General features: G+C 41.1%; 1 protein-coding gene across 2 annotated transcripts in view; it reads right to left on the reverse strand.

Annotated features, from left to right (window-relative positions):
* The window catches only part of Clasp2 (cytoplasmic linker associated protein 2), a 178,060-nt gene that overhangs the window by 9,355 nt on the left and 144,368 nt on the right, over window positions 1–24,337 (reverse strand). For both annotated transcript variants that reach the window (XM_028767296.1, XM_028767297.1), the window contains 8 exons: window positions 21,388–21,551; window positions 19,218–19,296; window positions 14,904–15,047; window positions 11,736–11,879; window positions 9,336–9,442; window positions 6,356–6,509; window positions 3,023–3,251; window positions 215–408 (listed from right to left, as the gene is read on the reverse strand). In XM_028767296.1, the coding sequence (XP_028623129.1) occupies window positions 215–408; window positions 3,023–3,251; window positions 6,356–6,509; window positions 9,336–9,442; window positions 11,736–11,879; window positions 14,904–15,047; window positions 19,218–19,296; window positions 21,388–21,551 (1,215 nt within the window). The remainder of the gene's footprint in view (window positions 1–214; window positions 409–3,022; window positions 3,252–6,355; window positions 6,510–9,335; window positions 9,443–11,735; window positions 11,880–14,903; window positions 15,048–19,217; window positions 19,297–21,387; window positions 21,552–24,337) is intronic.

Genomic DNA, 24,337 nt, shown 5'->3' on the forward strand with positions numbered 1-24,337 from the left:
ATCACCCCATCATTCATTCCATCACTGCATCACTCCATCATTCATTCCACCAGTCCATCATTCCATCACTCCATCAGCGTGTATGAGCTGATCAACAGGTAAGCCGGGCAACAAGCAAGGGCTGGAAAAGCCCTGGGTGCAATTCCTAGTCCTCCACCCACAAGAGCCAAACATTCAGCATGGCAGAATATAGTTCATATAGCCTGCAATTTACCTCTTTATCCCCAAGGGTCTCAAGCAATAACAATAATATTGTTTTGAAGTGTTCATCCCAAACACTGAAAGATTCTTCTTGGGTTAGCTTCATGAGTTCATACAGGGCAATTTTTCTTTCTTCTATACGTTCATTATGGTTGGACAGCTCCTTCAACAACTCTGCAACTAGGTCAGAATGGTCTAAGGAAAGATCTGTCAAAAGGATATAATATGAATTTTCTTTTTTTTTTTTTTTTTTTTTTTTTTTAAAGATTTCTTTATTTTTTTATTTATATGAGTACACTGTCGCTGTCTTCAGACACACCAGAAGAGGGCATCAGATCCCATTACAGATGGTTGTGAGCCACCATGTGGTTGCTGGGAATTGAACTCAGGACCTCTGGAAGAGCAGCCAGTGCTCTTAACCGCTGAGCCATCTCTCCAGCCCTAATATGAATTTTCTAATTGTATAGTCCGACTCTGGGGTACAGAGATGATTACTTCAGAACACAAGTAAGTAGGCACAATCAATATTGGTTCAAGAGATAAGAACAAACACTAATTTTCAGTTGCCATCCCTGAATCAGCAATGTACTTTATACATTTTCAACTACAAAACCATTTGAGAAAACCGAGTAAGGACGCAGCAGCACCCCTCGCCCAGACCTCAGAGAAAGCGTGTCACTCCTACGCCCCTCTCCACCCCTTCTGCACCATCTCCTTGTAATGCTGTTGAGTGAGCACTTCCTGCCAAGAGGCTGTGTGTTTGGACATTCCACGTTCAATGATTTAGGTGGTTATAACTTCCCAGCAATCTTTCAACCATGGGCTGACCCATTCATTGCCTGCTTTGAAACAATTAGTTTAGGAGTCAAGAATGTTCATAATCTAATCATATCATTTCTTCCATGGATCAGAATGCTTCAGCAAAGAGTAACTATCAATTAGAGTTATTTTCCTTTTTTAATTTTAGAAAATAGTCAAAGGTTTTACTGATAACCTTCTTTTATTCCTTCCTTACGTCTTTCCTTGGATCCATCCGTCTGTCCATCTGAGACAGGGTCTCACTAAGTAGTTCTGCCTGTCCTGGATCTCATTACAGAGACCAGGGTGGCCTTGAACTCAAGAAATCCATCTACCTCGGCCTCATGACTGGTGGAATACAAGGCACGCACTACCCTACCTGGCAAATATAATTTTCTTTATGTTTCAGAGTCATATTGAGACCAACTGTTATCAAAGAGGAGCTGGGTTTTAGTTATAATTTTTAATTTATGGGTATGTGTATATATCCTCCCCCCTTTTTCTCTCTCTTTGTGTGCATGCCGCATGTATGCAAATGCCTTCAGAGGACAGAAGAAGGCATCAGATTCCCTGGAGCTGGAGCTACAAGTAATTGTGAGCTGTCTGATCTAGGTATCAGGAAGCAAACGTCTTTTAAAAAGAGTAGTCAGTGATTGGTCTTCACGGCTGAACTGTGTCTCCAGTCTTAGCAAAGCATTTTGACTTGTTTTTGCTTTTTTATAAATACTACTTAGAGGCAGAATCTTCATAGGCAAGCATCACTAGGCTTAGCTTAGTTCATGTCTTTTCAAAAAGGTATTATTTTGTGTGTGTGTGTGTGTGTGTGTGTGTGTGTGTGCGCGCGCGCGTGCTAGGCCTCAAGTCTTCCCCTGAGAGGGAGAATTTCAAGTTTATCACAGAAGGCCATTCTAGCACTGGAATTCTTTCTTTTCTTAAAATTTTATTTCACGTGTCTGAGGGTTTTGACTGAACGTGTTCAAGTGTACCATGAGCATGCTTGGAACTTACAAAGGACAGAAGATCCCCTGGAATTGTAGTTATAAATAGTTATGAACCACCAAGTGAATGCTGAGAACTGAATTCAAGTCCTCTGCAAGAGTAGCAAGTATTCTTAGCATTCTCCAGCCCAGTATCGGAATCTTTAAAGAAAGTAATATGGGCCAGGCAGTGGTGGCATATGCCTTTAATCCCAGCACTTGGGAGGCAGAGGCAGGAGGATTTCTGAGTTCGAGGCTAGCCTGGTCTACAGAGTGAGTTCCAGGACAGCCAGCGCTATACAGAGAAACCCTGTCTCAAAAAAACATAAAAGTAATATGGACTCATTACCAAGCCTGGGCTAAAGAGATGGCTTAGTTGTTAAGAGTTAAGAGCACTGGCACCTTACAAACTATCTGGAACTCCAACTACAGGGGATCTGGCACCTTCAAACATCTAATTGCTTATCAGCAAGGAAACACTCTGAGCTTTGTCATGTTTCATGTATCCTGGCTGTGCCTTACTGTTTACCATGATCAGAGGACAAGAATGTACAATTACAACTGCCCTTTTCCAGTGGCGACAAGGAACATTTACCTAAGAGAATACTAACTATACAACCAGGCTATGCAGATTAGTAACCATTAGACCTTCAGACTGAATCCAATTTCATCTAACTCATATAGTATAAATAAACACCTACAAGTGAGGTGAATATATTGTCAATCTGAGGGGGTTTGGAATTACGATGGAAACATACATTTGGGTCCAGAGAAGCTTAGATGAAAGGAAAGACCCTCTCTGAATGTGGGAGCACCATCCAAGGGCTAGAGCTCCAGACTGAACAAAATGGAGAAAGTGAGCTGAGCATCCAGATTCACAGCGTCCTGACCATGGATGCCATTTGAGCAGCTGCCTCCTGCTCTCACTGTCATGACTTTATAGTCATGATGCCCTGGGAAGGAATGGTTGTTACAATAAAAGAGCAAAGACATCCACTTGTTTCACTGAACCAGTCCTCCAAAATGCACTGCAACCCGTAACATACCGTCAGGAAATTGGTCGGCATCATCATCAAACATGGCTTCCTTGAGGGCAGACTTGTTGAAGGGACTGATGCTATCTGAGTAGTTGTATGGATTATAGTCTCGGGAGCGTGGAGAGGAGTGGAGTGGCATTGAGTGGAGCAAAGACGCTTTATTATCAAGAGCTGTCTGGCTGGAGTCCGTGGCATCACCTCCTGCCCTTGGATCTGACATCCCGGGACCACCACATATCTATTGACAGGAAGAAGAAGACAGAAAAAGTCAGCTCATTACTAAATACCTTTCTTTATATGCTTGGAGGCTAGAGAGATGACTTAGCAGTATCCTGTTCTTCCAGAAGGCCTGAGTTCAATTCCCAGCCCCTAAACTAGGTGACTTAAAAAAACCACCTGCAACCCTAGTTTCAGGAGATTCAATGCCTTCTATAGGTACCCACATAGGGAATATATTCACACACATATACATGAATAAAAATAAAACTAATCTTAAAAACAAAACAAATGATATTTTCCTAATGTTTAAGAGGCTATTTAAGAAAGGTAATGACTGGAGCTGGAGAGATGGCTCAGAAGTTAGGAGCACTGACTGCTCTTCCAGAGGTCCTGAGTTCAATTCCCAGCAACCACATGGTGGCTCTGATGCCCTCCTCTGGTGTGCAGGTATATATGCAGACAGAGAACTGATACATTAATAAAAAAATATAAAAATAAATAAATTAAAAAAAAAGAACAAAGGTAACAACAGGACTGAAAGACTGGCTCAGTGGACAAGAGTACTCACTACTCTTGCAGAGGACCCAGGTTCAGTTTGCTGTAGCCACAGGGCAGCTCACAACCATCTAACACTAGTTTCAGGGGATCAGATGCCTCTGCTGGCCTCCATGGGCACTAAGAATGCATGCACATATATGCAGGCAAAACAATATTAGCAAGCAAACACACAAACCTTTACTAAGAAAGAAAGAAAGAAAGAAAGAAAGAAAGAAAGAAAGAAAGAAAGAGAGAGAGGGAGAGAGAAAGAAAAAAAGAAAGAAAGAAAGAAAGAAAGAAAGAAAGAAAGAAAGAAAGAAAACAAATTAAGGGCATAGAGAAATGGCTCAATAAGTAAGAACGAAGGCTAGAAGACCTAGGTTCAGTTCCCAGCAACCACATGGTAGCTCACAACTATCTCTAACTCCCGATCCAGAGAGATCAGATACCCACTTCTGACATCTGCAAGTATACAGGCTTCTACGTAAACAGAACACCCATGCTTACAAAATAAAATAAAAAGTTAAAAATACAAGCAAAGGTAACAATAATTTAAAAAGAAATTAATGACAACCAGCATAGGTTACAATATGTATATTCAAATATATTGTAAAAATATATAATACAATGTATATTCAAAATGAGTTTAAAGAAATCTCAGCTGAGGGGCAAATAAACCATCATGAGTGCTGCTTGCAATGATGTTATCCTTGTACATGGTTCAACCAAGTAACATATACACTGATATTAGCAACAGCCTCTCCATGCCAGCTAAAGATACAAAGACCCTCATTATGGAAACATATCTGAGGATATATGAGGGCAGGAGGAGTTTCAGTGAGGATCCAATATTGATGGTGTCATAGAAGCCAGAGATCTCAAACCAGACCAATGACTCATTGCAATGAACATTTACAAGTGAAGATGTAAAGGCAGAGGAAAGATACACTGTGGGACACACTGTGACACACTACAGCTTCCTCTATAAGATGTCTTCTATGCTTGTGTGTGTGTGTGTGTGTGTGAATGTGTGTGTGCGTATGTTTCATTTTGGAGGGGAGGCTGCAAGGGCAAAGGGCAGGTATGAGGGAATGGTGAGATGAGCAGGACTCGAGTGCATGATGTGAAACTAACAAAGAATCAATAAAAAGTTTTTTCAAAATTGTCACACTATACTGCCTTTGAATAATGAACTATTTTAGTAGCATCTTTCAGGTTTTACTATTTCTATGCCCTTTTCTTCAGAAAGGACAACGTTTAAAGGCAAATGCACTGAGATATCATGTACTACCGCTGTAGCGACTACATGCAGGTCTAGGATAGGGAACCTCAGTCCTGGGTGGTAACGCTTTCTGACAACCGTTTTTATGGTCCAGGGAAAACTGAGTGAAAGCAAAGGCAGGTGTGGAGTCCTTCAGAGCAGCACAGCCATTCATGTGCCTAAGCGCTGCAGCTCTGTGGGTACTGAGCAACAATGTGCTCAGCAGGATGAAGGGATGGCTTATTTTAAAAGCTGTCTAAGCTGCCAGAGGCATGTCTAAAGAGATGCAGAAGGAAAACGTAACTACTGATGTACCACAGCAGAGGAAACCAGGTAAATAATAAACAGTATCACATGTCAGACAAGTAAGTCATAACATTCTGTTTGGACCACATAAACTGATGATGCAGACTGCTATTACTACAATTAATATGGGGAAAATATAAACTTCCATTGTGAGGCTCACGTGGTTAAGAAGCACAATCTAGGATGCTCAAGGTCCAGGCCAATGATTAACTCATATGCTTTGACCACATTCGACTCCTGTCTTTCTTTTCTTTCCCTATATATTTTTTTCTATCATAATATTTTTATTGATTATTTGGAAACTTCACATCAGGCACCCCATTACACTCACTTCCCAGTTCTCCCAGGTCTACTTCCTACCCTGTCATCTCTTTCTAGAAAAAAAGAAGAATGAAAAAAAAATGTCCATTTTGTATTGCCCAGATACTCACTGGATCAGAGTCAAACTCCTGGCAGCCAGCCCCTTAAAGAGAACTGAGTCCTGTGTCTGTCTGCCCTGCAGCCACGGGCCATACTGATATCTGTGGTCTGCACTCCTTCATTTCTTAATGCTCCACAATTACAGTAGCTTTCTTCCAAATCCTCAACTACATAAGCTGGTTCCTAGCCACCTCTGTACTGCCTAATCAGTTCACAGAATTCTTCTCTTAGGTTTTCCAGCTCAATCCAAATGTCATTTGACAAAGGCCTCCATTCCCTGGCTCCAGAGTGACATCGATCATCCTCTCTGGCACATTCTGAACCAAAAACTCCACAGTAAACATTTTTAGTTAGGAATCTAAAAAGAACTCTAGGGCACAGCTCTCTCTTCCAGATCTAACACTTAAAACTCACTAGTATGTGGGTGGCTGACACTCAGTAAATACTTGGAGAGTGACTAGTTTCTAAAAAATTATATGTGAACACGCAAGAAAGCAAAGTTTAAAATAAACCAACAACTACGTGAACACACGAGTGCACAAAAACACATACTTGATTTGGCACCTTAGGCATGATGGTAAGAACATGCAAACACTTACTGCGTCACCATCCTCTTTTTTAGGGTCCCTCTTCAGTGGCTCGCTCATATCTTCTTGGCTTCTGAAGCTGAAATTCTGGATTGCCTCAGTGACACCTCTAAGGGAGCTGTAAATGTCTTCAGAATTCATGTTCTCTGTGTCATAATCAAATGCACTGTGAAAAAGATAGCATTAATTTTTACTTATCTATGTGTATGAGTGTACTGCCAGCATGTATGTATATGTACCACATGTGTGTAGAACCCTTGGAGGTCAGAAGATGGCATCAGATCCCCTGGAACTAGAATTAAGAGATTGCTGTGAGGTGTCATGTGGGTGCTGGGACCCAACCCCAGGTCCTCTGTCAGCAAGTGCTCTCTACCACAGAGCACCTCTCCAGCTCCTAGTTGTTTGATTTTTTTTTTTTTTTAAAGAGTCTTACTCTGTAGCCCAGGCTAGTCTTGAACACACTGCAATCCTCCTCCAAAGTGCTGGAATTAGAGATGTAAGCTACCACAGTTGGCTACTAATGTTCAGTTACTCTTATAATACAAACAGGCTGGATGTGGTGGTCCACACCTATAATGCCAGCTCTGGGCAAGTAGAAGGAGGAGGACTAGGGGCTCAGGAATCCTCTACTACACAGCAGGTTGCAGGCCAGCCTGGCTAAACCTGACCCTGGTGAAATAACCACATCTGAGGATATTTTATAGAATATTTATAAAGATAAGAATTATTTATTTTTGACATAAGAATTCACTCTGTTACCACAAGTCAGGCTTCAAACTCAAGAGTCTCTTGTCTTGCCTCCAGAGTTCTGAAGTTATAGGCAAATATCACTATAGCCAGCTAACACTGTATTTATTTATTCTTAAAATCTTTTTGAGAAGCAGATACACAGGGTTTCTCTGTGTAGCCCTGGCTGTTCTGGAACTATGTATACCATGCTAGCCTTGAACTCCCAGAGATTCTCCTACTTCTGTCTCCTGATTGCTGGGCTTAAAAGCATGGAGCACCATGTCTGGTCTTAAAATTACATTGTATGTGTGTGTTAAAACACAACTTTTGGAACCAAAAAAAAAAAATAAAAAAAAAAATAAAAATAAAAAAGCCGGGTGGTGGTGGCGCACGCCTTTAATCCCAGCACTTGGGAGGCAGAGGCAGGCGGATTTCTGAGTTCGAGGCCAGCCTGGTCTACAGAGTGAGTTCCAGGACAGCCAGGGCTACACAGAGAAACCCTGTCTCGAAAAAACCAAAAAAAAAAAAAAAAAAAAAAAAAACCAAAAAAAAAAAAAAACCACAACTTTTGGAAATTGATTCTTTCCTTCCACCATGTGGATTACAATGACTCAGGCCATCAGACACTTTGCATCATGAACGTTTACCTCCGCCATCTTGCCAACACAGCTTACTTACACTTTTAAATAAATATTTTTATAACATGGACATTATACAAAATTCAAGTTTCAGTATGCATAAATGCTGTCTTACTGGAGCACAGACATCGTTCTGTATGCTGGGACTATCTGTGGCTGTTTTGGTAGTACAAGAGCAGAACTGAATAAAGGTCACAGATCACTTGGATTAAAAGCCTAGAATATTTGCCCTTTGGCCCTTTATAGGAAGCTTTCCAGTCCTCGTAGTTAACAAGTAGTAACAGCACTAGCTGAGGAAGCAGCAGATGTAGCTGCTGCTGAGTGCCAGTATTCTTAGCACTCAGGGGTCAGGGTCAGGAGATCTACCCCTCTCTGCCCTCTCTGCTAGCAGGAGGCCAGCACAAGGCCAGCAGGAGGAGCTACACATTCTAGTGGCATTGGGAGCAGTCCTCACTAGAAAAAAGGGAACTAACTGTACTTCACCTACTTACAGTTGCTGCCTATTATTCTTGAAAACAAAAGATAAAGGTAAAATGAAAAAGGCAGGGAAGATTTTGACATAAAAGGAAAGTATTCTAGTACATGCTTGTGGCAGGGGTGGGGTACCACATTGTGCCTGTGAGGTAAGAGGAAGCTCTGGGGACTAGTTCTCTCCCTTCCTGTTACATGGTGACCTAGGGGTTGAACTCAGGTAGTTGTGCTTTTCCAACAAGAGCATTCACCTCCTAAGTCATCTCAATGGACGAGGCAGACAACATAAATGAACACTGAACAGAATGCTAATGTGATAAATTCTATAATCAAACTCTAAATTCAACTAAGGCTAGAATTTACCCAGCAAAAGTGTTACAAATGTATTAACCCATAGGTTAGAAGATGAGATCTGATACATTTTTCTTTCTTTTCTTTTTTGTTTGTTTTGTTTTTTTGAGACAGGATTTCTCTGTATAGCCCTGGCTGTCCTGGAACTCACTCTGTAGACCAGGCTGGCCTCGAACTCAGAAATCTGCCTGCCTCTGCCTCCCAAGTGCTGGGATTAAAAGTGTGCGCCACCACTGCCCGGCACATTTTTCCTTCTTAAACTCTGACTTAACACCCTGTAATTTTTCCTTTAAAAAAAAAAAAAAAAGATGTTATTTATTATATTTATGAGTCCACTGACGCTGTCTTCAGACACACCAGAAGAGGGCATCAGATCCCGTTACATTGTGTATTTTGTATGACGCAGCAGTATCTAAGTCACATTTTTATCTAGAAGCATACGTAAGGCCACAATGTATTCATGATAATTTAACTCTTCCCCATTCTTCTCTTCATGTTTTGTCTAACTATAAGATCGAGTCCCTTCTGACCTTTCAGGTCATCAGTATGCTAATACCATAACTGATACTTGCCATTTATAGTAAGTGGGGTAATCAAAAAGATAGGCACAATTGCAGTCTGAGAAATATAACTATACTCTTTAAGAAAACAGTACCTTTCGGCCTATCTACCACCATTTAAAGCGTTAGATTTTACATACACTTAGGAGTTGTTTGAATCAGATCATTTCAAGTCAAATAAAAGTCTGAGATTATAGTTAACTCTCTGCCTTTCTAAGAATGGAGATTGGACAATCCTCTCACCTTGGAGATAACGTATTCTGTGACGTGTTGGTAGGAGAAGTAAGAGGACTGGACCAGTTGGCTGGTGACCGAGGTGTTGGTCTCGTCAAAGGACTCCCCATGGAACTCTGGGGGTGGAAGTGAGAAGCGCATCAGCACAAGGGAATGCTACAACAAGGTCCGTAGAGAAGAGGCACAGTCATGAGAGAACACTATGAAAGCAACATCCTTGTACGTCAGCATTCGAAACATCCGTGCACTTACGTTTCTGAGAAGATGTGTCTCCATTCAGAAACCTACCTCTTCAGTCTTCTCCCTTTTCTCCTTACCCACTCTCCTCTCTATTATTTCTGTCCCCCAGCCTCATGTACTCCTGACAGATCTTGAACGTCTGATCCTCTTGTCTTCACGCTGTAGTGTGAGGTTACAGATGGGCATCACCATGCCCACAGGTTTTTAACCCAATTTTGTCTCTTAAATATTATCAACGTCTTTTCTCTCAAGGATTTAAACTAGCCTTTTCTTTTTTCTTTTCTTTTCTTTTCTTTTTTAGACAGGAGCTCATCATGTAGCCCTAGCTGGCCTGGAACTCAATATATAGATCAGATTGGCCTCAAACTCACAAAGACTTGTCTGCCTCTACCACCATAAATAAATTAAAAAAAAAAAGACTAATAATTCCTTTTGAGTATCTTTAAGAAATTATTTCCCCAAAAACATTGAGGAAGTAAAATCTGTTGATGTTATTAATATGTCTTTTTCCTTCAATTAACTGCCTCTCTACTTAGGAAGTGCCTCTGACTCACAAGACATTACACTCAGAGACATTCTGAGGCAGGGGCTAGTGCTCTGTTGGTAGCAAAGGAAAGGAGCGCACACTGGAAACTGCTCAGAGCTGCTGCACTGAGGACAGATGTGAGACTAATAGGAAGGAGGCAAGCCTGCAGCAGTGAGGCAGGAGTAGAGGGTTTGCAGCTGGGTAACTGCTAAAGGAAACTAAGTAAACAGCTCAGAGTTGGTCCAGGGCTCTGGGACAGTGATGGCAGCCCTTGAGGGACACCTGTAAGGCACTACTATACTTGCATATATCCACGCTTCTAATGCAGCTAATTGTAACAGACTAAGTAAAGAGAGCTTCTGAGGAAGTCTCCACCTCTTTCAGGAAGGGGAACCCAGGCTATTTGGAAGATAAAGAGTTAACTGCATTTGGAGCCAGGAGGGACAGAGGTCAACAGAATTAGCAACTGAGACCCCTACAAGGTCAGGCAACATCTGAGAAGTGAGTAACAGCTGGAAGACAACCAAGGTCATTAACAAACCTGAGGTCAGAAATGGACAAAGGGGCTTCAACCATGTTTCACTGGGTGGGCCGTACAGTGCATGAGCATCTTTCTGGTTCGGCTGGGAGGCCATGAAAATACTATGTGGGTGATTCCTTATCTTGGTCTACAATATTTCAGAGAATTAACCAATCTCAAAGCAAGTACTCCAGACTTGTTCATTCTCTGCCAAAGCTCTATAAAAAGTCTAGACAAGGAAGTTTGATGCCTCTTTTTCTCTCTTGGAAACCTTTCTATCTCTGAGGAGCTTCTCAACCTTCTCTGGAATTCTCTTTACTTAAGCTTGCTTTTGCTTTGCATGCTCCCTCCAGAACATGCATCAGGAACCTCCATCAGTAGGAGACAACCAACCTGGAGTCACTGTCTTGAGTCAGTCTTCAGTAACCATCAGAGTCCAGCATCCTATATCTTTGAGTCATGTACAACTGGGCTGTTAAATGTCTTGTCTCGCTCAAGAATCCTGCATCACTTTCAACCCTGAACCCGTCACTTTAAGCTCGCCATCAAGTACACCTGCATTCTTCTTGTTAATCAAAGGCCCCTCCATTACAACTCTCATTCAATCTGTTAGACATTTTATGTAAGTCACACATTCATCTATATAGTTCACTGGGATGCACATTTAGTCATACTTTACTTTCTCAGAACCAAGTCCTGCATATCGACACCCAAAGACCAACAAGCCTGTAATCTTTTAGTATGATTCTCTTCAACTTTACTTGTTGGCTTGAGATGAATTACCATTGCTGGTGTTCAAACCAGAACTGGTTCATCTGAAGGACAAGGGGCAGCATGTCCTAAAGTTCTAACACACTCCAAGGCTGCTGGTGCCCTCAGACACACACAGCTCACATGTGTGTCTCCTTTCAACTATCTAAGGCTAACATCTATCCTAACGTACACAAATTATAATACAAGTACCATAGGTTCCAGGGACTCTATTTTCCCCAAGACAATATTTAATCCTGCTCAGAAACTGTTTCCAAATGCAGACGTAAAAATTACATAGTAAAATCAAGTTAACTTTACTGTTAAACCAAATGTAACAGCAGACAAAGCCAACAAAACAAGTAAGAAATACCTGGGTGCCATTGCCAGTGTTTCGAAGGTGATTGTGAAGAAGTTTAGTAGCACCATCCTGGAAAGTTTTTGGTAAAGCTCCTAATAACATTGTAAACTCTGGGGTATTGAGTTCAAATAAAGAAATCAGCACTGACTGTGCTGCCTAAAAGGAACAAAAGCATACAAAAAGTAGGTGAGATGCATCCTGGCTGCTCAAGGGTGTCCATTTTCTTCTTCTGTTTCTGCTCAAAGGCACAAGGTTTGACTATCTCTCCCATGGAGAAGGAATTGTGATGGTCGAGCCTTAACTTTCATAACTTCTTTCTTTTGGGGAGGATAAAAACTCTCTCAACTACCATTTATTTTCTAAAGTTAAGAAGGGATTATGAGGGCTGGAGAGATGGCTTAGCAGTTAGGAGCACTGACTGATGATCTTCCAGAGGTCCTGAGTTTAATTCCCAGCAACCACATGGTGGCTTACAACCATCTGTAATGGGATCTGATGCCCTTCTCTGGTATGTCTGAAGACAGCTATATTGTGCCCACATATATAAAATAAAAAGGATAAATCTTAAAAAAAAAAAAAAGAAGGGACTATGAACGTGTAACTTGACAAACATTGTAGGGTTACTCTATATATACTACTGTTTTAGGTTTCCTTGTAAATGATCATAAAGGACAGTAACAATGCTAAAATTAAACTTTCTCAATATGTGAAAAATACACAGGCAGCAGACAACACAGGGGTAAGAGTAGGAATGGGAGGAAGGGGGAATTAATAAAACCCAAGTACACTGTGATGATGCCATATTGAAACATGTTACTTTGTATGATAATTAAAAAATAAAGCCAGCAGAATAAGAGAAAAACAACAACAGACAAAAAAGCCAACCAACCAACCAAAGAAACAAAACAGAGTATGATTTACTGTAGTCCTGAAGGGCTTTGAGTCTGTGACCCTCCCGCCTCTGCTCCCTAAGTGTTAGAATTACAGGTGCACACCACCAGGCCTGGCTCTTAGGATTTTTTAACTAGCAAGATCTAGTCTTTTCTTAAGTAGCTAATCTAAAAAGTCTACAGTTAATCTCAAGATAAGGTTAGTCAGGTGTTTTTTAGAATCAAAAGTAAAATCAAATCATTTAGAGGCTAGCATGAAATGATGCACAGCCATAGGACCATGTCCAACGCACACACCTCGTTCTGGATCTTTTCTCATCTCATCTATGAAAACCTCTGTGTTCTACGTTTAGCATCTGACTATACAACAGCAGAGTAGCTAAAGCATGCTGCATTCAGACAACACAACGCTACTCAACAGTCTCCTGGTAGGTATGTCTGGGTACCAAGAGCAGGCAGAGCCTGCAGATGCCAGACACTATCTGATCCCCTGGAACTAGGATGACCGTCATTTGTGAGCTGCCATGTGGGTCTTCAACGAGAGCAGCCAAGTACTCTTGAGTGCTGGAACACCTCACCATCCCTGCTGCTCCATTCTTATTGTTGGAGACAGGGTCTTTGTACATAGCCCTGGCTGTCCTGGAATTCACTATGTAGACCAGGCTGGCCTTGAATCCATAGAAATCTGCCCACCTCTGCCTCCTGAGAGCTGGATTAAAGGTATGTGCCAACATTTAAGGTCTTTGCTTTCTCTGATATTCTGAACTATAAATGTCTGTTTGCTCAAGGTTTGCTTTGCTCTTTTTGACTCACTGTCTTTGGATGGTTGATTAGATAACTGATTTAAAATGTTTCCTTTTATTACAAGCTCTGAATTAGTTGCTTTCACAAAGTATCTGACAAAAGCAACTTAAGGACAGAAGGGCTTATTTTGGCTCACAACTAGAGGGTAGAGTTCATTCTCCGTTAACTGGGAGCACCACGCAGCTGGTCACACAGCATAGTCAGGGTGCAGTTTTCTTTGTGTTTTTTTTTTCTCCCTTTGAAAAGGGGAAAAGTACTACTCTGTAGTACTGGCCAGTCTGAAACATAGAAGATAGACCCACCTCTATGTTCCGAGTTGTTGGCATTAAAGGTGTGTGCCAGCCTAGCTTATCTTACTAACCATGACCATCACACGTATGAGTGTTTTGTCTGCACATGTCTATGTACCCTGAGTTCTGTTCAAGACACAGCTTCTGCTGTATCTCTAAGTTTTATTCTGCCATGTCTTCACTTTTATTCACTTTAGTGTATTTTCTTTTTTGTTTTGGGGTACACACATGTGCTTGTGTCCATGTGCTAAAGTGTGTTCACATGTGAAGTCAAAGGTCAAGCTAGCCCCCAACTCAGAGATCTACCTGCCTTAGCCTCTCGAGTGCTGGCATTAAAGATGTGCACCACCGTCCCCAACTCCCCTTTTGTTTTTAGATCATCAGTCACTGAACTAGGAGCTCAATGACTAGGAAAAATTAGCTGGCCAGTGAACCCTAGAAATTTTCTTGTATCTGCCATCTTTCCAGCACCCAGATTACAGGCATGTGCTATCATGCCTGATTTTTTTCTTTTTCTTTTTTATAATGTAGGTGTTAGGAATATAAACTCTTATGGACTTTATCAATGGAGCCATTTCCCTAGCACAAACAAGTTATATATTTTTGAGTCAATAGAAAATACTAGCCATAAGCCCTTGGCAGAAAGGTTAAACATACTAACATGTACTAATAATATTAACATATACTAAAGAAGACATGTTTAAAAGCTCAGTCAAGCTAGGCATGATGGTATGTGGCAGAATTCTTAGTACCTGGGAGGTTGAGGCAGGAAGACCAGGATGTCAAGGTCATCTGCTAGAGTGAGTTCCAGGCTAGCCCAGGATATGTAAGACTGTCTCAAAGCACCATAACACAAGGAGATGAAAATCAAGACAGACAATTAACTCTAAGATGAAACTCAAGAACATGAAAAGCAATACAGACACTAACTCTAAGAACTTCTTTAAGAAAGGAGGCAGCAGCAAATCTCTTGGTACAGGAGTGAGAACTTGGAAAGCAAAACAAAACAAAAGGTGAACCTCCACACAGGCAAGGGTTGGTTGTTAAGTATTGTAGGGACAGCTGGAAAGGATGTGAACAAGGCACAGGGAAAGCCAAATCCTCACTGATGGAGAAGGATAGACACAAAAAAAGTATCTAACAAGAGATCAGTTAAAAAAACCCTAAAATTATCTCTCCATCCCACTCAGACAAACCTTTCGGACATCAGAGCTTTTGGGCTCTGTCGTCCAAGTGATGACCCGAGATACTGCCAGGCGAGTCTCACTGGAATTTATAAAATCTCCTGGGTCCATCTGCTTTGCCAGAGTTTCTATGTACTTAAGGATAGCCACCTTCACCTGTTGAGGAAAGCGCAATGAAAGAGGAGAGTGAGATGGACACTCGAGACACTAGGTGATGTATCAGAAATAACTACCATTAGCTTTTGACAAGTGCAGCAGCAGCAGTTAACAAAAAACCTCCGAGGAATGATGCAGCTGCCTACCCTCCTGAAATGAAATGAGGACTTCTGTTTTCGTGAGTATTAGAACTTTTAGCACTCCATTTTCAGAGTATGAACAAATGCTAAAGATTTCCTCAACACACTAGAGAGCATTTCTTTGAGCATGATTTCAGAGTGTGTGCACGGTCATTTCTTTTTGGGGAAATAGCCAGTGTGTTAGATGATAAGGTATGGAAAGATAAGCCGTAATTGCAGTGGATAACGTAACTGTTCTTTAGATTTAAGGCAAGGCCTCTAGTCCAGGTTGACCTCAAATGCACTGTGTAGCTGAGAAAGGCCTTGAAGGTTTCTAATTCTTCTGACTGTATCTCCTGAGCTCAGCTTATGAGGTGTTGGGTATAGAACCCAGGACCTGGTGCAGTCTAGCCAAGTACTCTACCACTTGAGCGACATCCCCAACTCTCCCAATTCACTCTCTTTTGTAAATAAAGTGCATGAAAGGCAGCTGAAGGGCTGGAAACGGACCTGTTTCTGAGGCATGCATGCTTCTTTCTAGGCTCAGCCATTTTAAATTCTTCTAGTACGCAATTATTAAATTATATCTCCTCTCTCCAGTATGCTAGTGGAAATAAATAGGCTGAGAATCATTGTTTCTGGTCACATATTCCAACACTCTACAGTTTCTAAATGATGGTTCTTTCAAGGCCGAGGCTGTTTATTTAACTTTTGTTTTGTTTTTGTTTTTGTTTTTCCGAGACAGGGTTTCTTTGTGTAGTCCCAGCTGTCCTGGAATTTACTTTGCAGACTAGGCTGGCCTAGAATTCAGACACATGTCTGCCTCTGCCTCCCAAATGCTGTGACTGTCTTTATGGATTACTCTTATGTGTATGGGCATTTGCCTCCATGTCTGTGTACCATGTGAATATCTGGCGCCCATGGAGACCAGAAGACAGTCAGATCCCTTGGAACTGTATTGTAGAGGCTGTGTGCTGCCATGTATGTGCTGGGAACTGAGCTGAGGCCCTCTTCTGCATCTTAGCTCCTTGATTTTTAAAAGTTGTTATTGCTATCATTATTTGCCTTGCTGCAGATTCAATCTACTATGGCCTTGCTAATGTCAGGCAAGCACTCTGGCGTAGTTACATCCACAGGACTTCAAATGACTTTTAAAATGTTTTCTTTTGCTCTCTGTATGCTATGTGTGTATGTGTGCTTACATGTGTGGGCAGGTTTGTGTGTAAGATTATGGAAGTCAGAGTCTCAGTATGTAGCCTTGGTGCTTGGAACTCCGTGTAGGCCAGGCTGGCATTGAACTCACAGAGATCCATCTACCTCTGCTTCTGATGTGCTGGAATTAAGGGCATTTACAATCATGCAATGCAAGTACTGCAGTTTTAAAAGATTTCCACAAAATAGTGGCGTTAACTATAATGAGCAAGCAACCACAGAAACATATAACCATTGAAATATTCCCATGTTAGTAGGACATCTCACCAAGTCATGCAATCTATAACTAAATTCCATTTCAAAGAACAAAACAATGTAGTTGCAAAGGCTTATGTAATCCTTTAGCATATTTGTTGAGCTGGAAGAAATATTCAGAAAAAAATCTCATGCATTTAACAAATACCTGTTAATTTAACTAAAATTAAAATCACTCTGTATTGTTATTTAGTTTACTGCTATCTTCTTTCTTTAAAAAAAGATTTACTTCTTTAACTTATTTTTAATTTTACATTTACCACTATTATTATTATTAGTTGAAGACAAGGTCTCTGTGTGTAGTCTTAGCTCTTTTGGAACTTGCTACATAAAAGCAAGCTGGTCCCTGGCCTCTGCCTCCTGAGTGCTGGAATTCAATTCAAAACTTTTACGGCATTTTGTGTATGTGCTTCTATGTGAATATATGTGCTCGTGTGTGCCTGTGTGTGTGTGTGTGTGTGTGTGTAGGCCAAAAGAGGAGGGCACAGGATCCCTTGGAGCTAAGCTTAACAGGTGTTTTCAGGATGCTCAGCTTGTTGCTGGCTGCTCAGATCCAAGCTCTGGTCGCTATGTCTGTGAGACGATTACTCTGAACCACTGAGCCGTCTTCTCATCTCTTTAACTTCTTACGGTTTAAAAACGTTTTTATCTACATGTATGTGTGGGTCTGTGTGAACGTATGCCATGTATATGCAGGTGCAGAAGAGGCCAATGGATCCCCTAAGCTGGGGTTCAGGGATTTGGGAACTGCCTGACTTGGTTGCTGGGAGACAGACTCCAGCCATCTTTTCAGCACTCCCACTGTGACCGAGCACTTTATAGTTCATCCTGTCGTCTACCTTCAGCTGTTCTCACCTGGGCATCAAGTATGTCAGCAGTATTATTCCTGTTGTCTAAAAGTGTAACAAAGATGGCACCATAGCTCTGCTCCTGACTGGACTTCCACACACATTACAGCACATTACAAAACCAGTGTCTGATCACAGGCCCACAGGAAGCTCGCTTTCCTTCGCCTGTTTCCCACATCCCTATTTCTCTTTATGTGTCTTTCTCTTTAGGTCTTCAAGTTCACTCTGCCCCTCCTATTGCCTGTCTCTTGAGTCAGCTTCACAGCTCAGGTAAGCTGGAACTCTTGGTGTAGCTCACACTGACAAATAACTGATACTCTACCTGTCTCAGTGCCTCGTGTGGTGGCATCACAGGCCTACCCCACTCCACGTGACTCTGTTTCTAAGGACTGCTTCAGGCTTCATTTGCACAGGCACATAAAACACCTTCACTTATATTTTCAGCAGCTACTGAATATCTACCACCTAGCTACATCAAATCCTTTATTACCATTTAGTTTATCAAGTATTATAGGTAATTATGATAAAAAAGTCTACGTCTTCTATTCCCAGAAATGTCTTGGATATAGTATGAGCTACAATATGTATTAATACTAAATAAAGCCTTATTCTGTATGTCACTTAAAAAAAAAACAACCCAAAAAACAAAAACCCCAAAGAGTCCCTTTTATTTAGTGGCTCTGAGAAAATGACACTGCACTGGGTACACGTCAGCCCTGTGAGAAACAACTGTGATTCTGAGACATAAATGCATCCCAAGATGTGAAGGGAAAGTGGGTCTTGGGTGTAAGGCTTCTAGAACATATTTGTGCAGAACACAGAAGAAACTACAAGGCCTATACAAGGAATGTGCTTCTTATTTCCTGACTTTAATCTCACTGGATCAGCTCATGAAAAACATTTCTGTAGGTTCTGTGCAGGCTGGGTAAGCATCCCATCCATTAAGGCACATCCCAGACAGAAACTACTTCTTGCCTAATGCTAATCATTTTAAGTCATAAAACAGACTCTATCTACATTTCACACAACTAGAAATGTGTCCAAATAGAATTGAGAAATATAGTCCTGATACAAATTTTATTCTTGTTTCAGCAACGTTATATTACAGAAAATGTTATTATTTCAGATAGGGAGAACAAACTGAGACTATACTTTATGTATGTATGTAAGTATGTATATGTACACATGCACACACACATTCACTAAAATAAGCACCTATGCAATGCTATGTTTTGGCCAAATAATTATCAGACTCTAAAAACTACAATTAAGAGAAGACGACTTGGGAAATCACAAACATAAGATTAAAGTAACTGTTTTACCAGCATAGGGTTAGATGGCCATATTTTTTTGATGCTTTTAAAATGTGTTTACCCAGAAAGCTTTTCCCAAGGATGGGTCAAGCCTCTGGAGAACATTTGAAATCAAGTATGTGCGTGTATAAACGACTTAGGAAGGTTAGTACTGGCATCAGTGCATAGAACATTATTGGAAACACTGCAGAGAGTTAGGAAAAGAAATGATGCAGGCTAAAATAAAAACCAAAGAAAAACCTTTGAGCTCCAGAAAGAGTGAAGCTGGTCCCGCAGTGCTGGCAGGACTATCTGAAAGTTTATAAAAACAAAGCCCACTGATTGAGCAGTTTCTTTTGTGATAAAAATACAGATATTAGCCTAACTTTATTAATAAAATACTTGAATTCACTGTACTATTTTTAGAAGAAAACGAAGTTTTACCTTCAAGCTTGGCGTTTGGGTCTGGTCAACTGTAAATCTCATTAGGATATTAAACTGAAGATCATTTGGAAAAGATTCTCTGAGAAAAGACAACAGCAAAAAAAAAAAAAAAAAGTTAGTAAACAACAAACCCCACACCAAATTAAGTTGACAAGTCTGCATTTTAACAAACTCCACAGCAAGGACTATACTTCACATCACGTATCATGGCGCCACAGAGCACATAAGAACTGGGAGCTGAGGCGGCAGTATGAAGCACACACCACTCGAGAATAAAAGGCAGTTGAATTTACAGTCAGTAAAGAAGAAACAACGCTAGGTAAGTGTGTCTTGCTTGTCTCCAATATGTATTTAATCAGAAAAACGTACTCAATAACAGTTCACACTTCTGGAGCTAAAGAGGGGCTCAGTGGTTAAAAGCACACAGACGGCTCCTTACAGTTCCTGAACTGAGCCTGGCTCCTGGCACCCACATGGGCAGCCCACAAGCACCTCTAACTCCAGCTCCACAGGATCCAGTGTCCCCTCTGACTTCCTCAGGGACAGCTCACACATAGATACGTAAAATAGAAAATTAAAAAAAAAAAAACCTTAAAAAAGTAAAAGTTCAGTATTTTCAGACATGTTTCTTCTCCTTCAGATCTGGATTTCTGCTGAGTGTGGTGGTATAGACGTTTAAGCTCAACAGTCAGGAGGCAGAGGCAGGCATATGTCTGAATTTGAGGCCAGACTGGTCTACATAGTGAGTTCCAGGAGAGCCAGAACTACATCCTAGTGAGACTCTGTTCAAAACAAACACCACCAAAAAAATTCTGAATTGCAGGCTCATTTCAACTTCGATTTGGCTGTGCGAAATGAGTCCCTTCACAACGAGCTCATGGAGGTAGAAACCCAAACACTGATGTAAAGTCTTCTGAAAGGAGGCTCAGGAGAGACATGATTGTAATTAAATTTTCTTCAGCTGGTGATGGTGACACACACCTTTAGTCCCAGCACTTGAGAGATAAGACAGGCAGGTGGACCTCTGTGAGTTTGTGGCCACCCTGGTCTACAGAGTTCACAGGCAAGATTACAAAGAGAAACCCTGTCTCATAATAAACACCCCTTTTCTTTGGTATTTATTTACCTGTGTGTGTCTGGACATGTATGTGCTACGGTGTACTTGTGGGAGCTGGTTCTCTGCCTTTAGGTGGTGAAGACTCAAACTCAGGTTACAGGGCTTGAAGGCCAATGCCTTTTATCAGATGCACCACTGGCATTACTGTCTTTTGAGATAAGCTTTTATTATATTTCCCAAGCTTGCCTCAATGTCATGACCTCAAACAATCATCCTGCCTCAGTGTCCCAGCAAAAGGGACTATAGGAGCTTGCCCATGTCCCTGGCTCTACATCTTTTTTTCTTTGACTGTTTCCTTTTTGAAAGAGGATCTCTCTTTGTAACTCAAGCTGCCCTTGAACTCCTGATCCTCCTGACTCCCACATGCTGAATTGTAGGCGAGTGGCACCATGCCTGCCCCATATACATGTTTAAGCTCACATGTTTATTTTAATTTATTTTTAAAAGAGATTTATTTATTTTATGTATATGGTTGTTTTGTTTACATGTATAGTTGCATACCAGAAGAGGGAATTGGGTCCCATACAGTTCTAGTCAGTTGTGAGCTGCCATGTAGGTGACAGGAATTGAACCCTGGACTTCTGGAAGCCCAGCCAGTGTTCTTAACCACTTGAGCAATTACACTAGTCCCTTAATTTTATTTTTGAGACTGGGTCATACTACATAGCTATGCAGCTCTGACTGTCCTGGAACTCACTATACAGACCAGGATAGTCTCAAGCTCACAGAGATCTGCTTCCCTTTGCCTCCTAAGTGATGGGATTAAAGACCTGCATCAGCAGGCTCAGATTTCCAGCTCTATCTTTATTGCTGTTGTTTTGAGACAGTCTCCTGAAGGTTGGCCTTCCCCTCACCCCATAGTCGAGGATGACTTTGAACTCTTGATCCTCCTCTGTCTCTCAAGTGCTGGGATCACAACGGTCAGTTTATATTTTACTTAAGACAAGCTAACAGCTTCAAGTATTCAAACCAGTATTAATAAAATTTCAACACAGGGATTAAATATTCATGATTATCATCAGCTAAACTTGAAATACATACAGAAAACATTACCTTGTAACATCAAGGGCTTTCTGAACTTTTGCTTGAACAGAACCAAGCAAATCAGCACCCATTTTTTTCAGCAGCTGTGTCAGCAGTACAAACAACCAATCTTGAAGATCGTCTTTGTGGACTTGTATGAAATCTACTAGAGTCTCCAGAAACATGCTGAACACCTGGAGTTGATAACGGGAAGAAGTGGGGAGAAGAAAGAGGAAGTATTGACCTCTGTGCTCAATTCAAAGCAGACATAGATGGGAAAAAAGGAATCTGAGGCACAGCGATTGGCAGCCAAGCGGAAAAAACCCCTCTCTCTTGCTTTTCAGTGGACTCTGTGATACAAGAGCACACCTGCGCGGTTACCAACGTCTGCAGAAGTCTGACAATTAGCTAGTCCATGCAGCACCACTTGGTAAGGAAACTGCCCATAATGGCTGGCACACCTAATGCTCTCAACAATGCCACAGCTTAAGCTAGTTAAACTGAGACTCATTTCCTAAGAAATGGAGGTGTTGCTATGTATATTTTTGGGGACATTCGGCTTTTTAAAAATGGTACTGAGCGAATTAGAAAATTATTGTACTTATAGTCATCATAAAGTAGAAAATGTATTTACAATAATATGCTGATTAGAAATCCTCAAGCTTCTCAAAATGACAAACTGCTTCATTTTTGGTATGAGATTTATTATTTATTAAAACTGCCCCAAAAGTAATTTTAAACAGCCAGCCTGAAGTAACGAAAAATATTTATATAATAAAATTAATTGAGAATAAAAGAATGTATTTAAATACATGAGTGCTGTCTCCATGTGCACAGAATGGCCAAAAGAGGGCATCAGATCCTTTTATAGAAGGTTGTGAGTCACCATGTAGTTGCTGGGAATGGAACTCTCTGGAAGAGCAGTCTATTTTCTTAACTTCTGAGCTATCTTACCAGCCCTGTATCTTGTTCTTGAGGTGTCTCTGCTGCCTCTGCCTTCCTATCTGATCCTCTGCTTATCTTGAGCTGTGAGGGCTTTTTCTTAAATACAGTATGATTGGGCTTTCTCTAAGTTCTTGGCAGGAATTTCTCTATAGTATCCCAAATGCCTTCACCCTGACTGTCTCTTCAACAGCACTGTGGTCTCCTCCACTCCCAGAACAGCTCTCGTTGGGCTTGCCAAAGTCTGCTTCCTGAACCACTGCTGTAGGTACAAAGCCCTTTGGCCTCCAGACCTGACTATTCTACTTCCTATATACTAGAATCACCAAATCATTTCTGTAACAGGCTAGATAATAAATGGCTGGAGCTTTACAAGCCATGGGTTGAGCAACTGTACAACCCTGTCATTGTACCATGGTCAGAGACCAAATTAGTAGAACTGTGTTTCAAAACAACTGTACTTACAAAACCAGACCATGGGAAGATTCAGCCTCTAGGATGTTTTTCAATTCATGCTTCTTTCTTACTATTACTGGAGTGCCTCTCTAAGAGAAATAGAATCATCACACATTCCCAGTTAGTTCTGTACATCTACAAACTGGCCTTGGAGCATCTGGCAATGTGTACTGTGGCTCCCCTTTCATGCACGTCCCATAAAACTCAGTTTTCTACTATTCCCTTGCCTTCTGCCCCTCGTGTACAGCATGTGTCTTCCTACAAAGTCTGTCCAGAGCTGTTTGGGTATTTTAGGTCACAGCCACTCATCTTTCCTACTTGAAACTGTTTTTCTTGTTTATTTGAGATAGGATTCTACTATGTAGCCTTGGCTGACCTGAAACTCACTATGTAGACTAAAGTGGCCTTGAACTCAAAGAGATCCATCTGCCTCTGCCTCCCAAGTGTTGGAATTAAAGGCATGTGCCACCACCTTTTTGGAATTGTGATGTGACAAGCTGTGAATCGTACTACTTAAGCTTTTCTTAAATTATATCTTTCTTTCTTTCTTTCTTTCTTTCTTTCTTTCTTTTTTTCTTTCTTTCTTTCTTTCAAGTTTTTTCGAGACAGGGTTTCTCTGTGTAGCCCTGGCTGTCCTGGAACTCACTCTGTAGACCAGGCTGGCCTCGAACTCAGAAATCCGCCTGCCTCTGCCTCCCAAGTGCTGGGAATAAAGGCATGCGCCACCACTGCCCAGCAAATTATATTTTTCTTAAATTAAATTATTTTCCACCCAGAAATTTATAACTATGTACATTTCATTTATTTTTGAAATAGGGTCTTATTATGTGTTCCAGGATTACTTGGAACGCATGATAATTTTGATTCAACATATTTAGTGTTGGGGGTCACAGGCAGGTATTGCTAGGTCTACCCCATGGTTCTATCATTTACATGAATGTTCACATGAACACACATGTATATACCTGTATTTAAAGGCCAGAGGTCAACCTTCGGTGTCATTTTTTATGCGCTGCTCACTGACTGTTGCACAGGGTCTCGAGCCTGGAGCCTGCCTCTGCTTCTCTAGCACTTAAGATCACAACTGTGCATCTCCATACTCAGCTTTGTAAATATGTGGGTTCTGTGACTAAACTCAGATCCTCATACATGCACAGCAAGCATTTACCAACTGAGCCAATCCTCTACCTCCAAGACAGGGTTCTATAATGTTGTATAGGACCGCCTCAAATTCATGGCAATCTTCCTGACTCAAAATAACTGCACAATCTACATTTACACTTCTCCCAAGATCGTAACTGTTCTTTCCTTCCAGAAGACTTATCTGAATGTCCCAGATAGAAATTTCGTTTGGTCAGATAAAATATTAAGTAGTATAATTAAAATACATAGATATGATTTATAGCCTACTACATATAAAACTGTACTATTATTTGAAAAAAAGTATGAAATCTCCAAAATGGCACTTACTGACCATATGTGTATATATCCACGCACGTATGTATATACAGTTATAACTGTATGTGTGCGTCTATCTATATGTACGTGCAAATATCTATATCTATATATATGCATAACCACA

The sequence above is a fragment of the Grammomys surdaster genome, unplaced genomic scaffold, assembly GCF_004785775.1.
Source record: "Grammomys surdaster isolate TR1022 unplaced genomic scaffold, NIH_TR_1.0 172, whole genome shotgun sequence".
Classification (NCBI taxonomy): Eukaryota; Metazoa; Chordata; class Mammalia; order Rodentia; family Muridae; genus Grammomys; species Grammomys surdaster.